The sequence below is a fragment of the Hemibagrus wyckioides genome, linkage group LG06 (genome assembly GCF_019097595.1).
Source record: "Hemibagrus wyckioides isolate EC202008001 linkage group LG06, SWU_Hwy_1.0, whole genome shotgun sequence".
Classification (NCBI taxonomy): domain Eukaryota; kingdom Metazoa; phylum Chordata; class Actinopteri; order Siluriformes; family Bagridae; genus Hemibagrus; species Hemibagrus wyckioides.
This window is the reverse complement of record NC_080715.1, coordinates 20,678,179-20,694,495: the sequence shown is the minus strand read 5'-3', so window position 1 is coordinate 20,694,495 and position 16,317 is coordinate 20,678,179. Positions and strand designations below refer to the sequence as shown.

Below are 16,317 nucleotides of genomic sequence, written 5' to 3'. Positions count from 1 at the left end.
GGCTACATTTCATTGGAACCATTCAGGTGGACCCTTTGGTTTGTATCAAAGCCAAAGCCCTGCTTGGTTCCCGGACAGCCCTGATTCACCTGAAAACCAAATCGACAGCCTGGTTCACTGCTATACATTTCAAACAGTAAGGGTGAACAATTTTCTGAGGTCAGCAGGTCTGGGCCTCTTGTTAATGATAACACGCTAAGTAATACAGTGTCAAGAAAAAATTGGCATCTTAAAAGCACAAAAGATCTCATAACTACATAACATGACTAATTGGCTCACATTACAAAACACTAGGAGAGTGTGACATACCTGCCATAACACTGCTTCAGAAACTGAAGTGCAGAGATGAAAACTCTGCCATAGGCTGTCCTTCCCCTCACACTAAGCCTTCGAGACACTCCATTTAAGGTTATGGTGGATGTGTAAGGATGTTACTTGTAATAACAAAACACACCTGTTGCATGGTCTGAATTAAAGGCCCCAAGAGAAACACCTCATAAATTGCTGAGCATACTCGTGTTTATAGTCCATTTTGACTGTGAGTCATGTTTTATACACATATAACAAAGTATCCTCCTCATCTTGAAGTGGAAACATCATGGAGCATCCTGTAACTCAAATCTTAAGTCATGTTTCTGGACTTTTTTTTTTTTGATCACTAGTTCAACTATCAATGACTTTAACATGCAAACATTCTTATTTTGAACTACAGGTGTTAATTGTAACACTTGTTAAAGTTGGCTTTAACAAACACTCAGGAAACATAATAACACTTGGAAACTTTATAGACATAGAGTAGGCTAAAGTTAATTACATACAGCAATGTATTATGGAGGTTAATCACAAAAGTTGGCAGCACAGCAAAAATAACCAGATTAGAGCAGATTCCTGTTTTTTCACTCCAAAATCTATGATCTAATAAAGCAAAAAGCCACAATAGGGAATGCATTGCAGTGATTTGCAGGTGTTCCTATAGGTGTTCAATGCAAAGCATGCCTAAAACACCCTTACCCGTGATTAAATCCAGGTAACAATGTGTGGCTTGTTGGTTTTAAAAAATGGTGACAAAACATGTCCAGTGTTCTATAAAAGCTTAATTTATTATTAATAATAATAATCACATAAAACAATTCTTCTGGCACAATTCTTTTGCTTGCAAAGAAAGATAGTTGTAAAAGATTGGGGTATCCCATTGATAGAATAATATAATAATAACCTGGCACATTAATACAGATTTCAATGATCAATATATGCTAAAATATATACAGTATTTACATATCGAGGGGGATTTTAAAATAGTTTTAGATGTGGCTCATCCAGATTTCTTGTCCAGATTTTAGCACCGAAAATATCCATTTAATAATGTGCAGCTGATTCCAGCTTTGACTACTGTATAATTTCTATACAGTACATGCGATGCATTAAGAAATCATAAGAGGGTACTCACTGTCCACAGGACTGATGTAGTCTGGTAGATGCACAGCGGCAGCGGCAGCTGCTGCCCCAGTCTGCATAAGCAGCTCTCCATATGGGCTGCGGTGACTAGCCATTAGATGATAGCAGTCGGCTGGGTTAGTCCCATGAGGAGGAGGAAGGCCAAAAAGACCTCGTTCTTTCAGATGCTCATGTGTCACTGCAAAGAAAAAATGCAAGACTGAGCACTTGAAGGTCAGTGAACTCTGTGACCCAACAACTCTAGCTGTAAAAATATACATATATTTATTTCCACACAAGTATACTCCTAAAAATGCAACTCTTAAACACACAAGGAATTCTGTGATGTTGACGTAAGACCTGTGTTAACACTTACACATAGTAAACCACAATCTAACATAAAAGATTAATGTTTTCCTTTCTGACTATGTCAGATAATCATTAGTTCCACCCCCACCATTTCCTCTTATTTCTGAATGAACAGTCAGTTCATGTCCATGCTGGTCAATATGAAGGAGGGAGTTCCGGTTTATTCCTTTCGCCTTCAAGGTCGTTAGAGCCACATTTGATCTATCAGAGACAATTAGGCCATGGCATAGTAAAAGAGAACAGACGTGTGTTTGTGCTGGATTCATGGCAGAACAAGGGCGTTTATTTTCTCCACAGTTGTCGTATCATGGAACACCCTCTCTAGAGGGGACCAGAGTCAAAGAGCTGAGGATTGTGGCCGAGTCTGGCCTCCTCAAGCCCTCAGGGGAGTCTGATCAGTGGTCAGATCACTGCACTGGACTTCCCCACTGCAAATTAACAGTTTGATACACACATCTAAACCTGTTACTCATGAAAGCTGATATTTGACGGATCACGGCTGTATAAAGCAGCTGGCTTGCTGAATGTGTTTTTTTGGCCAGTGCATGTCATCTATTTAATATGGCTTGGAATAAATGAAAATAAAGTAAACCAAGCTTATGATCACATTTCAAATTTGACACATGCCAGTAATTAACGTTTTTTTTTATTGAAAGGGAAGGGGGCTTATACTCTTTAGATTGTGCTCACTCAAGCTTAATTCCCTCCATTTGCATTGCTCACTTGCCATTTAATCAGTTACACAATCTTTTCTACATTGCTTATTTAACTGTAAAAGCAGAAAGCCATTACTGCCTACAGACTGTAGAAGGTGATTTATCTTTGATTCTGCCTCCTTGTCCCAACCTCTTAACAGGGTTGGGAGAACAAAGCTGACAGGATGGGAGGTTAAATTTGGGAAAAATTCTCTTTTGGCTTTGTTTTCTTAACAGATTTCCATGGTTTCTTACTCTTTCCCACATTCAATTTGGGAGCAGGTCTTGAGAATGTTTTAGGTTTCAAAGAGTATTTGACAGGATTAATTCCAACAACAGGAGAGATAAGCCTTTATGTAAACTTACACATGGCAAAGTGGTGTGGTCTTTGCAGTTTCTTTGCCATTGTGGAGAAAAGGAACCATTAGCTCTCCCTCCTTCTTAAGTACACAGTTTCTTTTATTTTATGCACTTAATGCATGGCTTTGTACTATAAACTCAGACACCATTAGTGCATCACCCCATAATCATGAAAGAAAGAGGCAAAATGTGCTAGCCATTCATAAACCTGAATGCTTTCCATTTTAATGTGAATAAGCTCTTTATGATTATGTAGGGTGCTTTTCAATGTACACTTACCATCAGCTGGGCTGAGGCCTCGCGCTGCTGAGATGACGGACAGTGTGGGGCTGTTGTGAACTGTGCGTAGGTACTGCTCCATGTGAGGGTTGACGTACGGATGAGGTGGGCTGAATGGGGACTCACCCGTGGCTGCAGCATGAGGGGACAACCGGATCAGAGAGACATCAGAAATAATTGGGCTCCCAGCTAATCCAGCAGGTCTAGAAAAAGTGGAGACAGTGGGAGAAGGCAGTTAGGTTTTGGACCTCAAGCAAATCCATGCATTGACAGTGAGTTTACAACTATACAGGTAGACACTTTGGTTCCCTCACAACAAAATAAAAATATATATCTTAAGTTCAGTCAGTGATAAAATATTTAAATTATTTACATGTGTGATGAAATGTTATCTAGGACGAATCAGAGCCATAAAATTGGTGACGTTTTTTCTACACCCATCCTCTAACTATTATACTGAAACATTGGTATGTGCTTTCTTTAGGCCGTGGGCACTGAGCAAGTTGAGACTAAAATGAACTTAATACATCAGTGTTCATGCTGATGTCTGGAAGGGATGTATCTTCCCTAGTTAGAGATGTCTATTTAACATTTCCAGCCTGGCTAATTACTGGCCTTTGACTGAGCCCATTTGTAGAACACAATTCCAGAGTGGAAGTTCGATGATAGCGCACAGATTGAGGTGGAGATATAAATGTGTCATCTCTTGACAGGTAGCTGAGCTCTCTGCCCACCCAGGGAAAGCCAGCCAGGAAGGAGACAGTAATTGTAACACCTCCTGAAGGTAGACTACTGCCTCCATTTGATCTCATCTTGCACAGGCCCTTTAAAATACTTAATATATGGATCTCACCATGGCTCTTCTAATTTAATTGCAGTAGTGTATTTCAGGGTGGAAGGACACAAAAAGACAAATCAGACTCTCTGCCTGGAGGTCTGGGTGAACCAGCATGCTATTCTAATGCAGGTCTGACATTACTCTGCTCAGACATCCTTACTTGAAGGCACAGATTTCTTTACTGGCTTTTTATCTTGTCCTATAAGTTAGTTCTAAGCCGTATTCAGTAAGCACTATAACTGACAGGTCAATGTTTAGAATTGCGATAGCAAACGTTTTTGTGCCACAACAAGAGTGGCCAATAGAATGGTGTTTACTCTTAGCACTGGTCATCAGCAGTTCTTGATTGGGTCTTTAACAAATTAGACATGCACACAGACAAAGCAGGCCAGTCTGTGTTAACATTTGTTTCCCGTTACCTTTCACAAAGAAAGAAAATGACCATGGTAACAAATCAGAGCTTGAGCCCTTTAAATGTTTGCTCGGTATTCAGACTACGAGCGGGGTGATGGTGACAGAGCTAAGGAACTTTTATGCCAATAGGGACATGTCAGCTTTTGGAGCTTTTGAGCCACAGAAAAGGCCCCTAATTAACTGTGCATTTGTGTGTGTGTGTGCATGTGTGTTTTTTACTGATGTCTTGACTGTTAATACAAATATTTCCAGAATCGTTACAAGGACCCAATCCACTGGGCCTCCTAACCTGTTTTGATAGTTTATACTACAGTTCAGAAAACAAGATCATGATCTTGTCTTAAATGATACTTAAGGCATTACAATCAGTTGCTATGTCCAGTTCAATAACTAGTCTCTGATACAGTTTTATTTAAGCACTTAAACAGAAGTTTGAACTATACTTAATGCCGGACTATCTAAAAGGTGAATCTAAGATACATTATACTTGTACAGCCTGGCTTCGTTTCAGTCCCTCATTTATACCTCCTCTGTATGGAGGCCAACCTGCATGCAGCTTGGGCTGAGTACAGTTTCCAGTAAACGGCTGCAGACTACCAAGCTTGTGCAGTGGCCAACATTCTGCCATCAGTCCCCTTGCAACGATAGCCATAAAGGCGGCTCTGTTCTGGCGGAGCTGAGAGAAAACAGACGCCCATACACAAAACACCCAGCACTCCACTCCATTTAGCAAGGGGGGAGAGCTCTCAACATTAATGTTCAGCTTGCATTGTGATTTTATAAACTGTAACTTTTACCACTTTTGACAAAGAAATACTATAGTTTTTCCACTACATATTAGTGGAAATTATATGTTATTGTATTAGTACTTGAATTTCTGTAAGCCAGTAATGACTCGATTCATACCCTAATTGTTTTGTCTGTGTGGATTAATCACCTTTTTCCTTAGTGCATCTGCCAGTTTAAAAAATTTCAATCTGCACCAGCCTTTACTGGCTCTTTTCCTTTCCCAGTACATCCAGTTTATATGAGATCACTATATGCTTCTGGTTTTCCAGGTTGAACAGCTTTTTAGTAGTTTCAGTCAACTTATTAGTGACATTAGCTAGTTTATAAATGTAGGAATCCAAATACGCTTAGGTTTACATGCAGCTGGTGACAGATGATTGATATTCCTCACAGAATACCTGAGGTACTGTTTACATTACCTGTCCCTGTAGTGATTACATAGTTAATCCAAAGTAACCTTACTGTAATGGTTTCCGTTATTTCAATATATTTAAAACATATTTCATGTCAGTAGAAAGGCCATGTGACATGACAGTTCCTGATGTGAAACAAGGCATGTTACATTATCTCTTCCAAAGGTATAATTCTGAGCCTGGAAGTTACTTGGAGTTGAATTTACCTGACATATTTGAAATCAATTGCCAACCAGTCAAAAATGACAATACTGCAGATTAATACAGAAACAAATCAGGGAAACTACCTAGTGCCTGTTTGAGTCCTGGATAATAAGCCATAATTCACAGTTTTACCCACTGGGGACTAGAAATGGGAGGCCCTTATGACAGGCACCATTACTGAAATCATGTTGTTCCACCCTCTTTCAGACAAGATCTTACTTAACTGTCTTGAAGAGACCTTAGTCACAGAGAGTCTGTACCATGACAGTTCTGAGAGTTGACACATAAAGATCCTAGAAAGATTTCATCATAACACCATGGGTGGCTCCTGTCCATGTAACCCATGTGAATGTGAGTTTTGCTTTACAATCACATAACCTGTAGTTTGGGGAGGAGGGAAGGAACATTCTTCTGCAATGACACCACTGCTTTGAGCTTTACTGCATTATGGTACACAATTGTTCTGACTGACTTATACTATATTTATTGGCTTAAGGCCTTAGCAGTTTTTCATTACTAAATACCTAACTGCACTGAAATGAACTGTTAAAGCTTATTCACTAAATATTACATAAACAGTCATTCAAGTAGATTTTAAATATATTCTGACTTCAGTTTGGCAGACATTGTTTTACGCATTGACAGTCTGGTAAACTTTTTGGCAATCAAAGCCTCATTGGATCTTGGTATCTTGTCAGAGTAAGCTACTTTCTTGCATTACCCTTACCGTCTAATAGAAAATGTGCTTCTCAGGTGGAAAGAGTTTTAATGCCTTTTATTTATAGATTAATCATTCTTCACACCCCACAATCAGTGAAGTTTCACTATAGTTTTCTATATGTTCTACCACACGTCAGACCTTTTTAGGCTGACCTAAAAATAAACAGAATGTCTGCCTGAGTTAATGCATTATTTACTCCTTTAATTGTAATGCTGTGTACGGTTACACTTCTGTGGTTTATTTGGACATCGACCCAGGTCAGTATGGAAACGATGCCCTCAATTGTGGTTAATTTACATGAGAGTTTGACAGATCCATCATCATTCATTAACACTGACCAAGGACAAAATCAAATGTGTGTCAATAACAGGTAAAATTCCCAATAGGAGTTGAGTTGAAAAGTGGAAAAACAACATTAATAAATCAGGATAGTGTGCTGAGGTTTTCTTTTCAGGCCTACTGTGGTCAGTAACCTCACCACAGAAAAACATGGGCATGGTCCATACTACAGTGTAAAACTAATTTTTGAAGTAAAATGGCAGTCAATGAGAGTTTTTTAACCATGCTGCACACTTGTTAAGGAAATCTACACATAGAAATTGACCTGTAATGTGCTCAAAAGGTGCTCCCTCGCTTTAGAGCAGATAAACAGGCAAAAGGGCTGTAACATTATTTGTAATGTAGATCTGGCCAAATGAGAATCATGCTCATGAATGCCGGCAGATTATAAAACTTTATATATTGGAAAAGTTATAAATTCACAGTGTGATGTTTTCCCAGGCCAACACACATGCAGTCATGGAGAAAAGAAGTACACCATTGTTCATTTCTATGCTTTTATTTATCAGGGCCTAAATAGTAATTGTGTGGTACAAAAACCTCAGATGAAAACAAGAAATAACAGATTTCAACATGTTTTCAGATGGCCTCACATTTGCCGTAAATGTCTTGTTTGGTATAAATTGGAGTTCAATGTTGTTTCAATGACTTTCAATTTTTCTAGGTCCCATGATCGAAAAAAACAAGCCCAAATCATCACCCATCCTCCATTGCTGACAGTTGTAATAAGGTGTTTGGATGATGTACTGTATTTTTCACCAAACACCGTGTTGTGCATGATGACCAAACATCTTTGCCTGGGTCTGATCAGTCTGGATATCGTTCCAGAACTTGTTGTTTGTTCAGATGCACATTCCTGTACAACAAATTTCCAAAGGTTCTGGTTTTATCAAGGTTGTCTTGCTTCTTTATGCTTAACTAATCTTGTACATTTTGTTTATAACACCTGGCTGCTAATTACACTCTTAATCACTGTGGAAGTAGGAAGGATGTACTTATTTTTCCTCACCTGGTTTCTTAATATCAGTTTACATTTAGGGAAAAAATTACTACTTATTTAATATTTGTGTTTTTTTGTCCCCTGAAGTTATTTGTTTGTTAATAGTGGAAGTCTACACAATTGTATGGAATAGAAGTGTACTTTCTTTTTCCATTGACTGTATGTCTTATAGCACTCTCTTATCGTAAAAGACAAAAGGTCTAGAAATCGAGCACAGACTGAATCACAATGGTGAAAAATGGTATTACATAAGAGCCCCTCTAACAAGGACATTGCTAAGCTGTCAGGCTTTAGTCACAGTGTGAGGACATGGTTTATTCTTTATGAACAACTAAAGAATCTCTGTGTAGCAACTGTGCCAACTGTGTATGCACAGACCGCAGTGATGTTCACCACTCAGAACCCAGACCCCTGACACTTAAGGTCTTGATGAATTGTGGGCTACTGTCAAAACCAAGTCACATTAATCAAGGCAGCCAAAGTTCAAAGAGAAAGCGACTCTTCTCTTTCGAACACTACACATCACCATCACATCTGGGAATTAAATGTGTCTGCACAATTTTACTTAGTGCTGCTTCACCATTTTTGTAAGCACAAATATAAAGTACGATAAAGTAGGTAGAAAATCTGAAGTCAGTTGAATATCTGAAAATAGGTATATAACATTTAAAAATCTAGCATTAATTTCACAGCTCCAAGCTGGCATTTGCATATTTCAATATATATGTAATTCCCAGGTACAGCGAATAAAAGAAGGATTCTTACTAGGCTCAGTCTAATAAGATTTCCTTTATATATATTTTCTTGTCCATTGTTCCAGGTTATGTAGTGAGCGGGAGCGCAGCACACCCTCTCACTTTGAGTCCCACAAATGGAAAGATTATGTCAGTTGGCAGAGATTTCCTAGTTTCAGTGCATGGCATGCCAGAAGCACAAAACTGTCCAAGACAATAAAATATAGCTTGAGCGATAGTGGATGGGTGGAAATGGGAACTCTTTTCACTCTATATTTCATTCTTCTTTGCATGTTTCTTTACGTGGAAGTTCTCATTCACGTGTAACTCAGCATTCAGGAATCAGGAAGTGATGTACTACTGTTCTTGATAAACCTAATACTGAGTTCTTTCACACCACCCAATTGCTATACTCCCTCACCCAACTTCCTGTAGCTGCCCCATCAAATTTAAAACACTGATGCTTGCCTACAAAGCCAAAATTAAACCAACACCCACATATTCAAAGCTTTTATCACACCCCCCACTGCAACACACTCCATCAAAACATCCAGGACTGATTTACTGGTCCCATGTCTCAAAGTACAAGGCAGAAATGGTGCAATAAGTCTCTTCTCCATTCTGGCATGTAGGAAATGGAATGAACTTCTCTAGATGTCTGAACAGCTGAGTCTCTGGCAGTCTTCAAATGCTGATTAAAGCCCTACCTCTTTGTGAAATACTTCAAGAAGCACTTTATTAAAAATAAAAAATAATCTGTGTTTGAGTGCTTTTCTTACAATTTTAGCTGAATGTTTAGTGAATGTTTAGTTTTAGTGAACCAGTATCAGGATGTATTTATTGATTGAAACTTCAAAGTGCTTATGTAAGTTGCTTTGGATAAGGCCATCTGCCAAATGTGATAAATATAAATGTAAATAAACCATTCTTTTTTTTCAGGAATTTAGCTTTGTTCGTTTTTTTATCTCATATGACTAAGCTTGAAATATTACTTTGTGCATGTTATTTATGTTATATATTTAATTTAATGAAGGGTGCTTTTAGTTCTGGATTTGCCTGTAAATGTTCTGACACTTAATAGACTTACCCATGCATGGTATGAAGAGGGTGTGGCTCATAATGGTATCTACCCTCATGATGGCGCATGTCGATTGGGATCGGTGTATGGAAGGTCGGGAATAGAGGAGGAGCTGTGGAGTCAAGGACAGGGCAAGAGAGAGCGAAAGAGAGAGAGAGAGAGAGAGAGAGAGAGAGAGAGAGGGGAAAAAGAGACTTCAAATAAGTGTTGGGCTTCCAGTTGAAACATTTTCAAAGACTGGAAAAAGAGGCTGTAATGCTGCTCACATTAATTTCCAAAGGTATCAAGACATTTGTTGGAAATATATTGGCAGCAGCACATAGTAGAAATGGAATAAATGAATAATCACAGTAAGTCTCAAACATCCTCATCTTTAAAGTAAAACAGTCTGAACTGGGTTTCTGACAAATACGAGCAGAGAGGCTCTTGTTGAAATGAGGGACAAGACGACACAAAATCACAGAGAAATACTGACATGACAGCAACAGTTCAAATACCTGACACATTACTAAACATGATTCGGAAAAGTACATTAGGAAGGTCTCCCCTATACTCCAGCCACATGCAATGGCTAATATAGATAACAAACTACTTAGATGTACATATTCACAATAAACAGCAATATAAGAAGCAGATAATGTGTCCTAAGGTGCTTATTCAGGGTTCTAGTAATTAATGAATATTTGTTCCTTTTTAACAAGCTCTACTTAATGCAATAAAACTTTTTAATAGCATGTTTTTCTTCTGCTTTATTAGTGCATCTACAAATGTTTAATTAAGATGTAGATGTGTCATGAATGTCAGTGATTATTTCACTCCTTCACTCACCAACAGTAAGCATTTTATCCTGGTCAGTGGTGTTCTGTATGGAGACTATCCTGGGTATACCATGCAAGAAGCAAGAATACACACCGGATGGGACACCAGTCCATCACAGGACACCATGTACACATATATGAACTGTTTATAGCTACAAATCCTGTAATGTTTTTGCAAGGTATGAGGGAACCAGACAACTGTCCACACAGGCAGCAACACAGGCTTGGGACTGAACCAGAAACCCTGTGAGGTGGCAGCACTACCCGCTGTGCCATTATTCCGCCCCTCCGTTATTTTAGAAATGAGAAAACCAGACTACACACATTCCATTCTGAAAGGAGGGAGAGAAAATTCAAACCTGTGCTCCAGAAAAGCCATACTCATTTCCCTTTGCTGTGAATGTGAGCAGCCATACTCCCTGTCCCAACATTTAACATCTGTGCCTTTCTCCCTCAGTGGCTATGCACTAGCATACATCCATGTGCAAGAAGGGGCCATTTTTCTCGGCCAAATTCCAGTCTACAACAAAATACCTAAGGTGTCACAAATGTCAGTGAACCTGAGAACTGAGAATGTGGGGGGAAGGATTGCAATCACTATCTCATGGGGGTAGAGCAGTAAGGAACAGGACTCTTTCAGCAGCCTACATGAGTGTTCCAGACCTATCACTCTCATCTAAGTTATACGAATGACGCTCACATTACTCTTAGATAACTCTTGCAAAAATGCATGACTTTTACACTTTAAGAGATCTGCTTTGTTTCTTTAAAGCATGAAACCTTTTCATTTTGAACTCTTATCCTGTAGTTTCTTGGATATGTATTGACTTATATAACATGATTTATTAATCATTAAGTTGCAGTTTCTTAAAAAAAAGATAAAAGATAAAAAATAAGATAAAAATAAAGAACAAACATCTGTACTCTTTGTAAAACCTGCTCTGGATCAGTTATAAATTATTTTTAGGCAACAGTAACTGAATACTACTGACAGAATAATATAGGCAAAATAACATAGTTATTGCATATAACATAAAAATGGTGTTTTAAAAAATCTCCCTAATACAGATGAGAAACCTCCAAGATCTTCTAGGTTCTGTTTGGATATTTTTTTTTCTATACCATTACATCTAAGTCTGTCCTTGGTGAGTTGGAAGTAAGAGAGACATTCGTATGCCTAGTACAGAGACCAGGCTAATGAGCCTCTCAGCTATGGCTTTTGGGAGAAAGAGTATGTGCATGCATAACATCTTCATTCATGCTCTGGACCATGTGTGGCACTTAGTGTGTGAGTTAGTCATGTGCAGCACATGGGAGGTGGCCTTCAGGGATGTCCGTGTCATTAATAATAATGGAAGCTGGTACTGGAGAGTGTGCATGTCCTGTTCTTGCTTTCTCTCAAAAAATGCAGCTTGTCTGACAGTTACAGAGCACTGACAGCTGTGATCAATCCAAAAAAATAAATGTCTTCTAACAAAAATGTCACCACCCCACTAATTGTATATTTTTGTCTTTTTGCTAAACAACACATCTTTTATAAATCTATTTATAATTAATCTTAGATATCTGCTGTACAATAGAGAAACTACAGGAATAATAATGTAATGTAATGTATATAAATAATGTTCCTGCCAAAACTACTGTCTGAGTCACTTTATTATACAAAAATAAAAAACATCATTTGACCATTAAATATTTCAATGGTGCTGTTGAAATAATTTTCACAATTGAAGCTCTAGCTTTAATTCTAGCTCAATTGTTTTGTCCCAGCAAAGAAAACTAAAATCCTATGCTCTGCGATATTTTCAGGTGAAATAGCATGGGTCAGAGCCTTGTTTCCCATAGTGTACTGCTCTAATATCCATGCATCATATTTGCTGTAAAGGCACCTACGTATATATTAGTATTGTTTGTAACTATTATATGTCAAATATATAACCAGATAAATGAAATGAAGTAAATATGAAGTAAATTACCTTAAATTTAACACCCATAGAGGCTACTAAAATAATATTAATAGGAGTACTTCTGAGAAAAGCTGGGTGGATGTGTTCATACTACACCGAACATAAAAAGCATCCATGTTTAGGTACCTGATGTCTGTTTAAATCAGATCCTGTCAATTTAAAAGTTAAGAGTAAAAATCGATCATGAAATAAAATTTATGAAAAGTTGCAGGTAATATGTCAAACATGTCACCAGAGGATTAACCAGAGGTTGTTTCACCTTAACCTCAGGATGGCTTAACAGAAGCAGATTACAGTACTAATGCTGGGAAAGTGTTGGGTAAATGCAAGTTCTGAAATCTTGGGATTGTTGCCAGAGAAAACCTTGTGTTTCTTCACACTATTATTGTTGTCACATATTATTGTAATATATTAAAATGATTATTTCAGTTCCCCATATCAATGGCCAGAATGTGCAAAACATCCTGTCAGGGCATCGTGAGAACCAGCCAGAGTTTTTGTAACAGGATTAAGTTGGGATATGATCTCCTTTTAAAGACAATTCCAGGTGGCAGACATTAACACAGGCTGCTCTGAATCTCAAAGCAAAGGAAAAACATTCACTTTTCATGTCCAAACGAAGCTAAGAGCAGCTTTGTGGTGAGAGAAGCTCATCCTCAGAGGAAGCACTCAAGAACAATAATAATATCCTGAGAGGCCAGGCAGCGGCAGTGTAATTAAAAAAGCTTTTCTGTCTTGCTCTAGGAACAAGGAGGGAGTAAGCAAGGGGGAGTCAACTTCGACAGGAAATTCCAGCAGAATAAACTGGCAAGAAGCCTAACGATACAGCCCCATGCCAACTACTATACACTACGTTTCCAAGCTGCCTTGAGTCCTGGGAAGCCACAGGCCAAATGTAGCCTCTTCCAGCTTAGGCATTCCTGATAGCTATTTATTTCCCTCTTCTATTGAACAATATATGGCTTTTTCCTCCTCAATGTCCTGTATGTGTTTTTTCCCCCTAGTTTTTGCGCAACTGTGTACTCTGTCCAATATCTCTGTTTATCTTATATTGATGTTTTGTTTTGCCTCAGGTATTAGCTGTGGCAGCAGAAATGATCGTAGGATTAAGGGGAGTCATCTAAAACTGCTTCCAGGAATAAAAGTACGTATCAAGTAAATTAATTTTCATTTAACACCCATAGAGCCTACTAAAACTATACCATTCATATTAATAGCAGTACTTCTGAGAGAAGCTGGGTGGATTTATTAATACAAAACATAAAAAGCATCTGTCTTTCTGGTATCTGATGTCTACTTAAAACAGGTCCTATCAATTCTACAAGTAAACATTGGCCATTAAATAAAATTTCAGTTTAGGTGACATGTAAATTTTGAAAAATTTATAAGAAGTAACAAAATCTTTACTGCTCATTGTATATTATAAGGCACTAATGAAAATAAGGCCTGTTTCACACGGTCGTTCAGCAACCAACACCACAATGCACAAAGTGATTTAGTGATTGTCAATAAGCAGTGACTAGTTTAGCTCCAGTCCTGGCTTTGTTTATGGGACCTTGTCATACATACAGTAGCCCCAGATGTGGAGGATCCTCAGCAGACCTGTAAACCTTTCCTGTTAATGTTTACAAAACTAGGCCCTACTGGCTTTTCTCTGGCAGTCTGAATCCATGTCGAACAACTGGCCAGATTCCTACAATTGCTTACACAATTTCCAGCAAACTGCTTGCTCTTATAATGTCATGCAGATCTGAGTGAGTTTTAATAGCTTTCTTAATTATCGCTATGCAACACAAGTTATTAGTAATGAGCAGCTGGGCAATAGTCACTTACAAATAGGCTCAATATATTATAGCAAATAACAAGGCCTTATTGTGTAACATTTCATGTATAGGGTGCAAGTGGAACTAGCTTCTGGTTAGCAAAGAAAGGTGTGATTCCTGTGAATTCAAGGACCTTCTGAATTAGTTTTCAACTATTTCAGTTTTCAGCTACTCAAAAACCATAAATCTTCTGTGTAAGAAAATGCATCAAAATTAATTAATTGTGGAATAATCTTCAAGATTTTTTTAAACTTTCCTTCTACAACTAACATAAAAGATGTCCTTGGACACAATGGATGTCCAAACATCCTTGTATCCTTGTCTAGGTCAGTGCTGTCTCAGCACTAGGTGCACTATAAAGCTTTATAATGGGAAGAATAGCTGTAGAGGAAGTGCTCTTTCAGATTGACAAAGCATGCTGATTCTTCTAAGGGAATCCCAGCTGGAGTTCACACTGTGTTGAAATTCTCGTGTCCCAGGAATTTGGGCAGATGAAAAAAAAAACATGCACATTAAAAAAAGTGCTCTATAGGCGCAATTCTGATAAGATATGGCCAGGACATTAAACATTTATATATAACAGCAAACAAGCAAACCTGGATCTGGCTCCAACCTCAGTGGGTTTTTGGGGAAGAGTTTGCTTTAACAGCACAAACTTGAAACAGCTGTATATGTACATGGTAATTTACCTTGTTGGTGATACTCATGGGGTTAAGAATTGAGACAGAGTTCCTTGTTGTGGTACCTATCCTCTGTTTTTTTTTGCTGCCTTGGATACTATTTTTTTCTAATCAACTACTGACATTTGTAATCTTTTTTTTTTTTCATGAGACCAGCAACATACTTATGGCTAATATTTGTTATGCAGGTCCCCAGGCTAGTAAGGCCTTGTCACATTGCCAGTGACAGATGATCCCTTATTAAAATGTTTTGATGATGACCCATCATTGGATGTCTCTTTAATACTTACTACATTTGTTGTCTTTGTATAATCCCAACTGCCAGTTGCAGAAATTATATGATGAACTAATAGGGTGATTTACAGTGTGTTTTAATTTTAATTCTAAAACATTTACAGCCCAGTGTGGTGCAGCCAATCTCAGCACAACTGGACACACAGATAAGGTCGAAGGAAACTCTAAGGGAACGTTACCCCTCAGTTCTTGTTTTTCCAAAGGAAGAGAAGATTATGCTCTTAATTAGTGCTTCCAAAGGGAAGGCTCAATTTACGGGATAGCAACAAAGAGAAGGGGGATGGGGAAGGAAGATGTCCAACAGTCTGGTATGGGGCCCCCTATTACAGAGGGGAAAGGGGGGTAGGAGGCTGAGAAGACCTTTCTTTCCAACAATAGGGGTGCGATCCGCCTTTATGGTGATTCAGAGTACACTGGAGGAGGCTCTAACTCTCAGCATGACCCATGAGTAAGGGGTCATGGAGGTAATGCCTACATCAAACGTATTCTTCCCCTACACAGCAGTGTTGGCCCTATTGAACAAAAAAGATAAACAGCTTCAGTCAGCAGTATAGAGAGGGGGACAAGTTAAAACTAAAGGCTAAAGAGGAAAGCAAGTGGGGCAGAGTCAACAGTGGCATGAATTAAAATGCCAGGAACTGGCAAGCAAACAAGCACTGCGACTGTTTTTCTTCTCTAGAGTGGAGTGGAATTGCAGCAGTGCTAGTCCTTCAGCTGAGGGTCTTAGAACAAGAGACTGTTTTTCCACGTGCCATTCAAACAACTTGTAAAAAAGGATTCATGGGTAAAACGTGATAGATCATCCCCCACTTACTTCAACCCTGGATCACTTCATATCTAATGGTGGATGAGGTTCATGTTTGCCAGCTGTCTAGGAAACCAAGTAACAACAAAAACATTCCTCATACCACAAATGTGATCTGTCCTAGAACACAATGGTTAAATAGCCTTTCAGTGGGCCAAATCTACAGCTTGAATGAGTACTGAGGAGCATTTCCACTTTGAGAACCTTGAACATTTTCAGGCACTCAGAAAATTTTGTTTTTGCCAGCTAATGACCTGTGTTTT

General features: G+C 38.5%; 1 protein-coding gene across 1 annotated transcript in view; it reads right to left on the bottom strand.

The window, feature by feature from the left end:
• Nucleotides 1–16,317, bottom strand: part of gli2a (GLI family zinc finger 2a) — a 58,053-nt gene that overhangs the window by 14,434 nt on the left and 27,302 nt on the right. The window contains exons 3-5 of the mRNA XM_058393285.1: nt 9,677–9,779; nt 3,138–3,340; nt 1,448–1,633 (exon numbers count right to left, since the gene is read on the bottom strand). Coding sequence (XP_058249268.1) covers nt 1,448–1,633; nt 3,138–3,340; nt 9,677–9,779 — 492 coding nt within the window. The remainder of the gene's footprint in view (nt 1–1,447; nt 1,634–3,137; nt 3,341–9,676; nt 9,780–16,317) is intronic.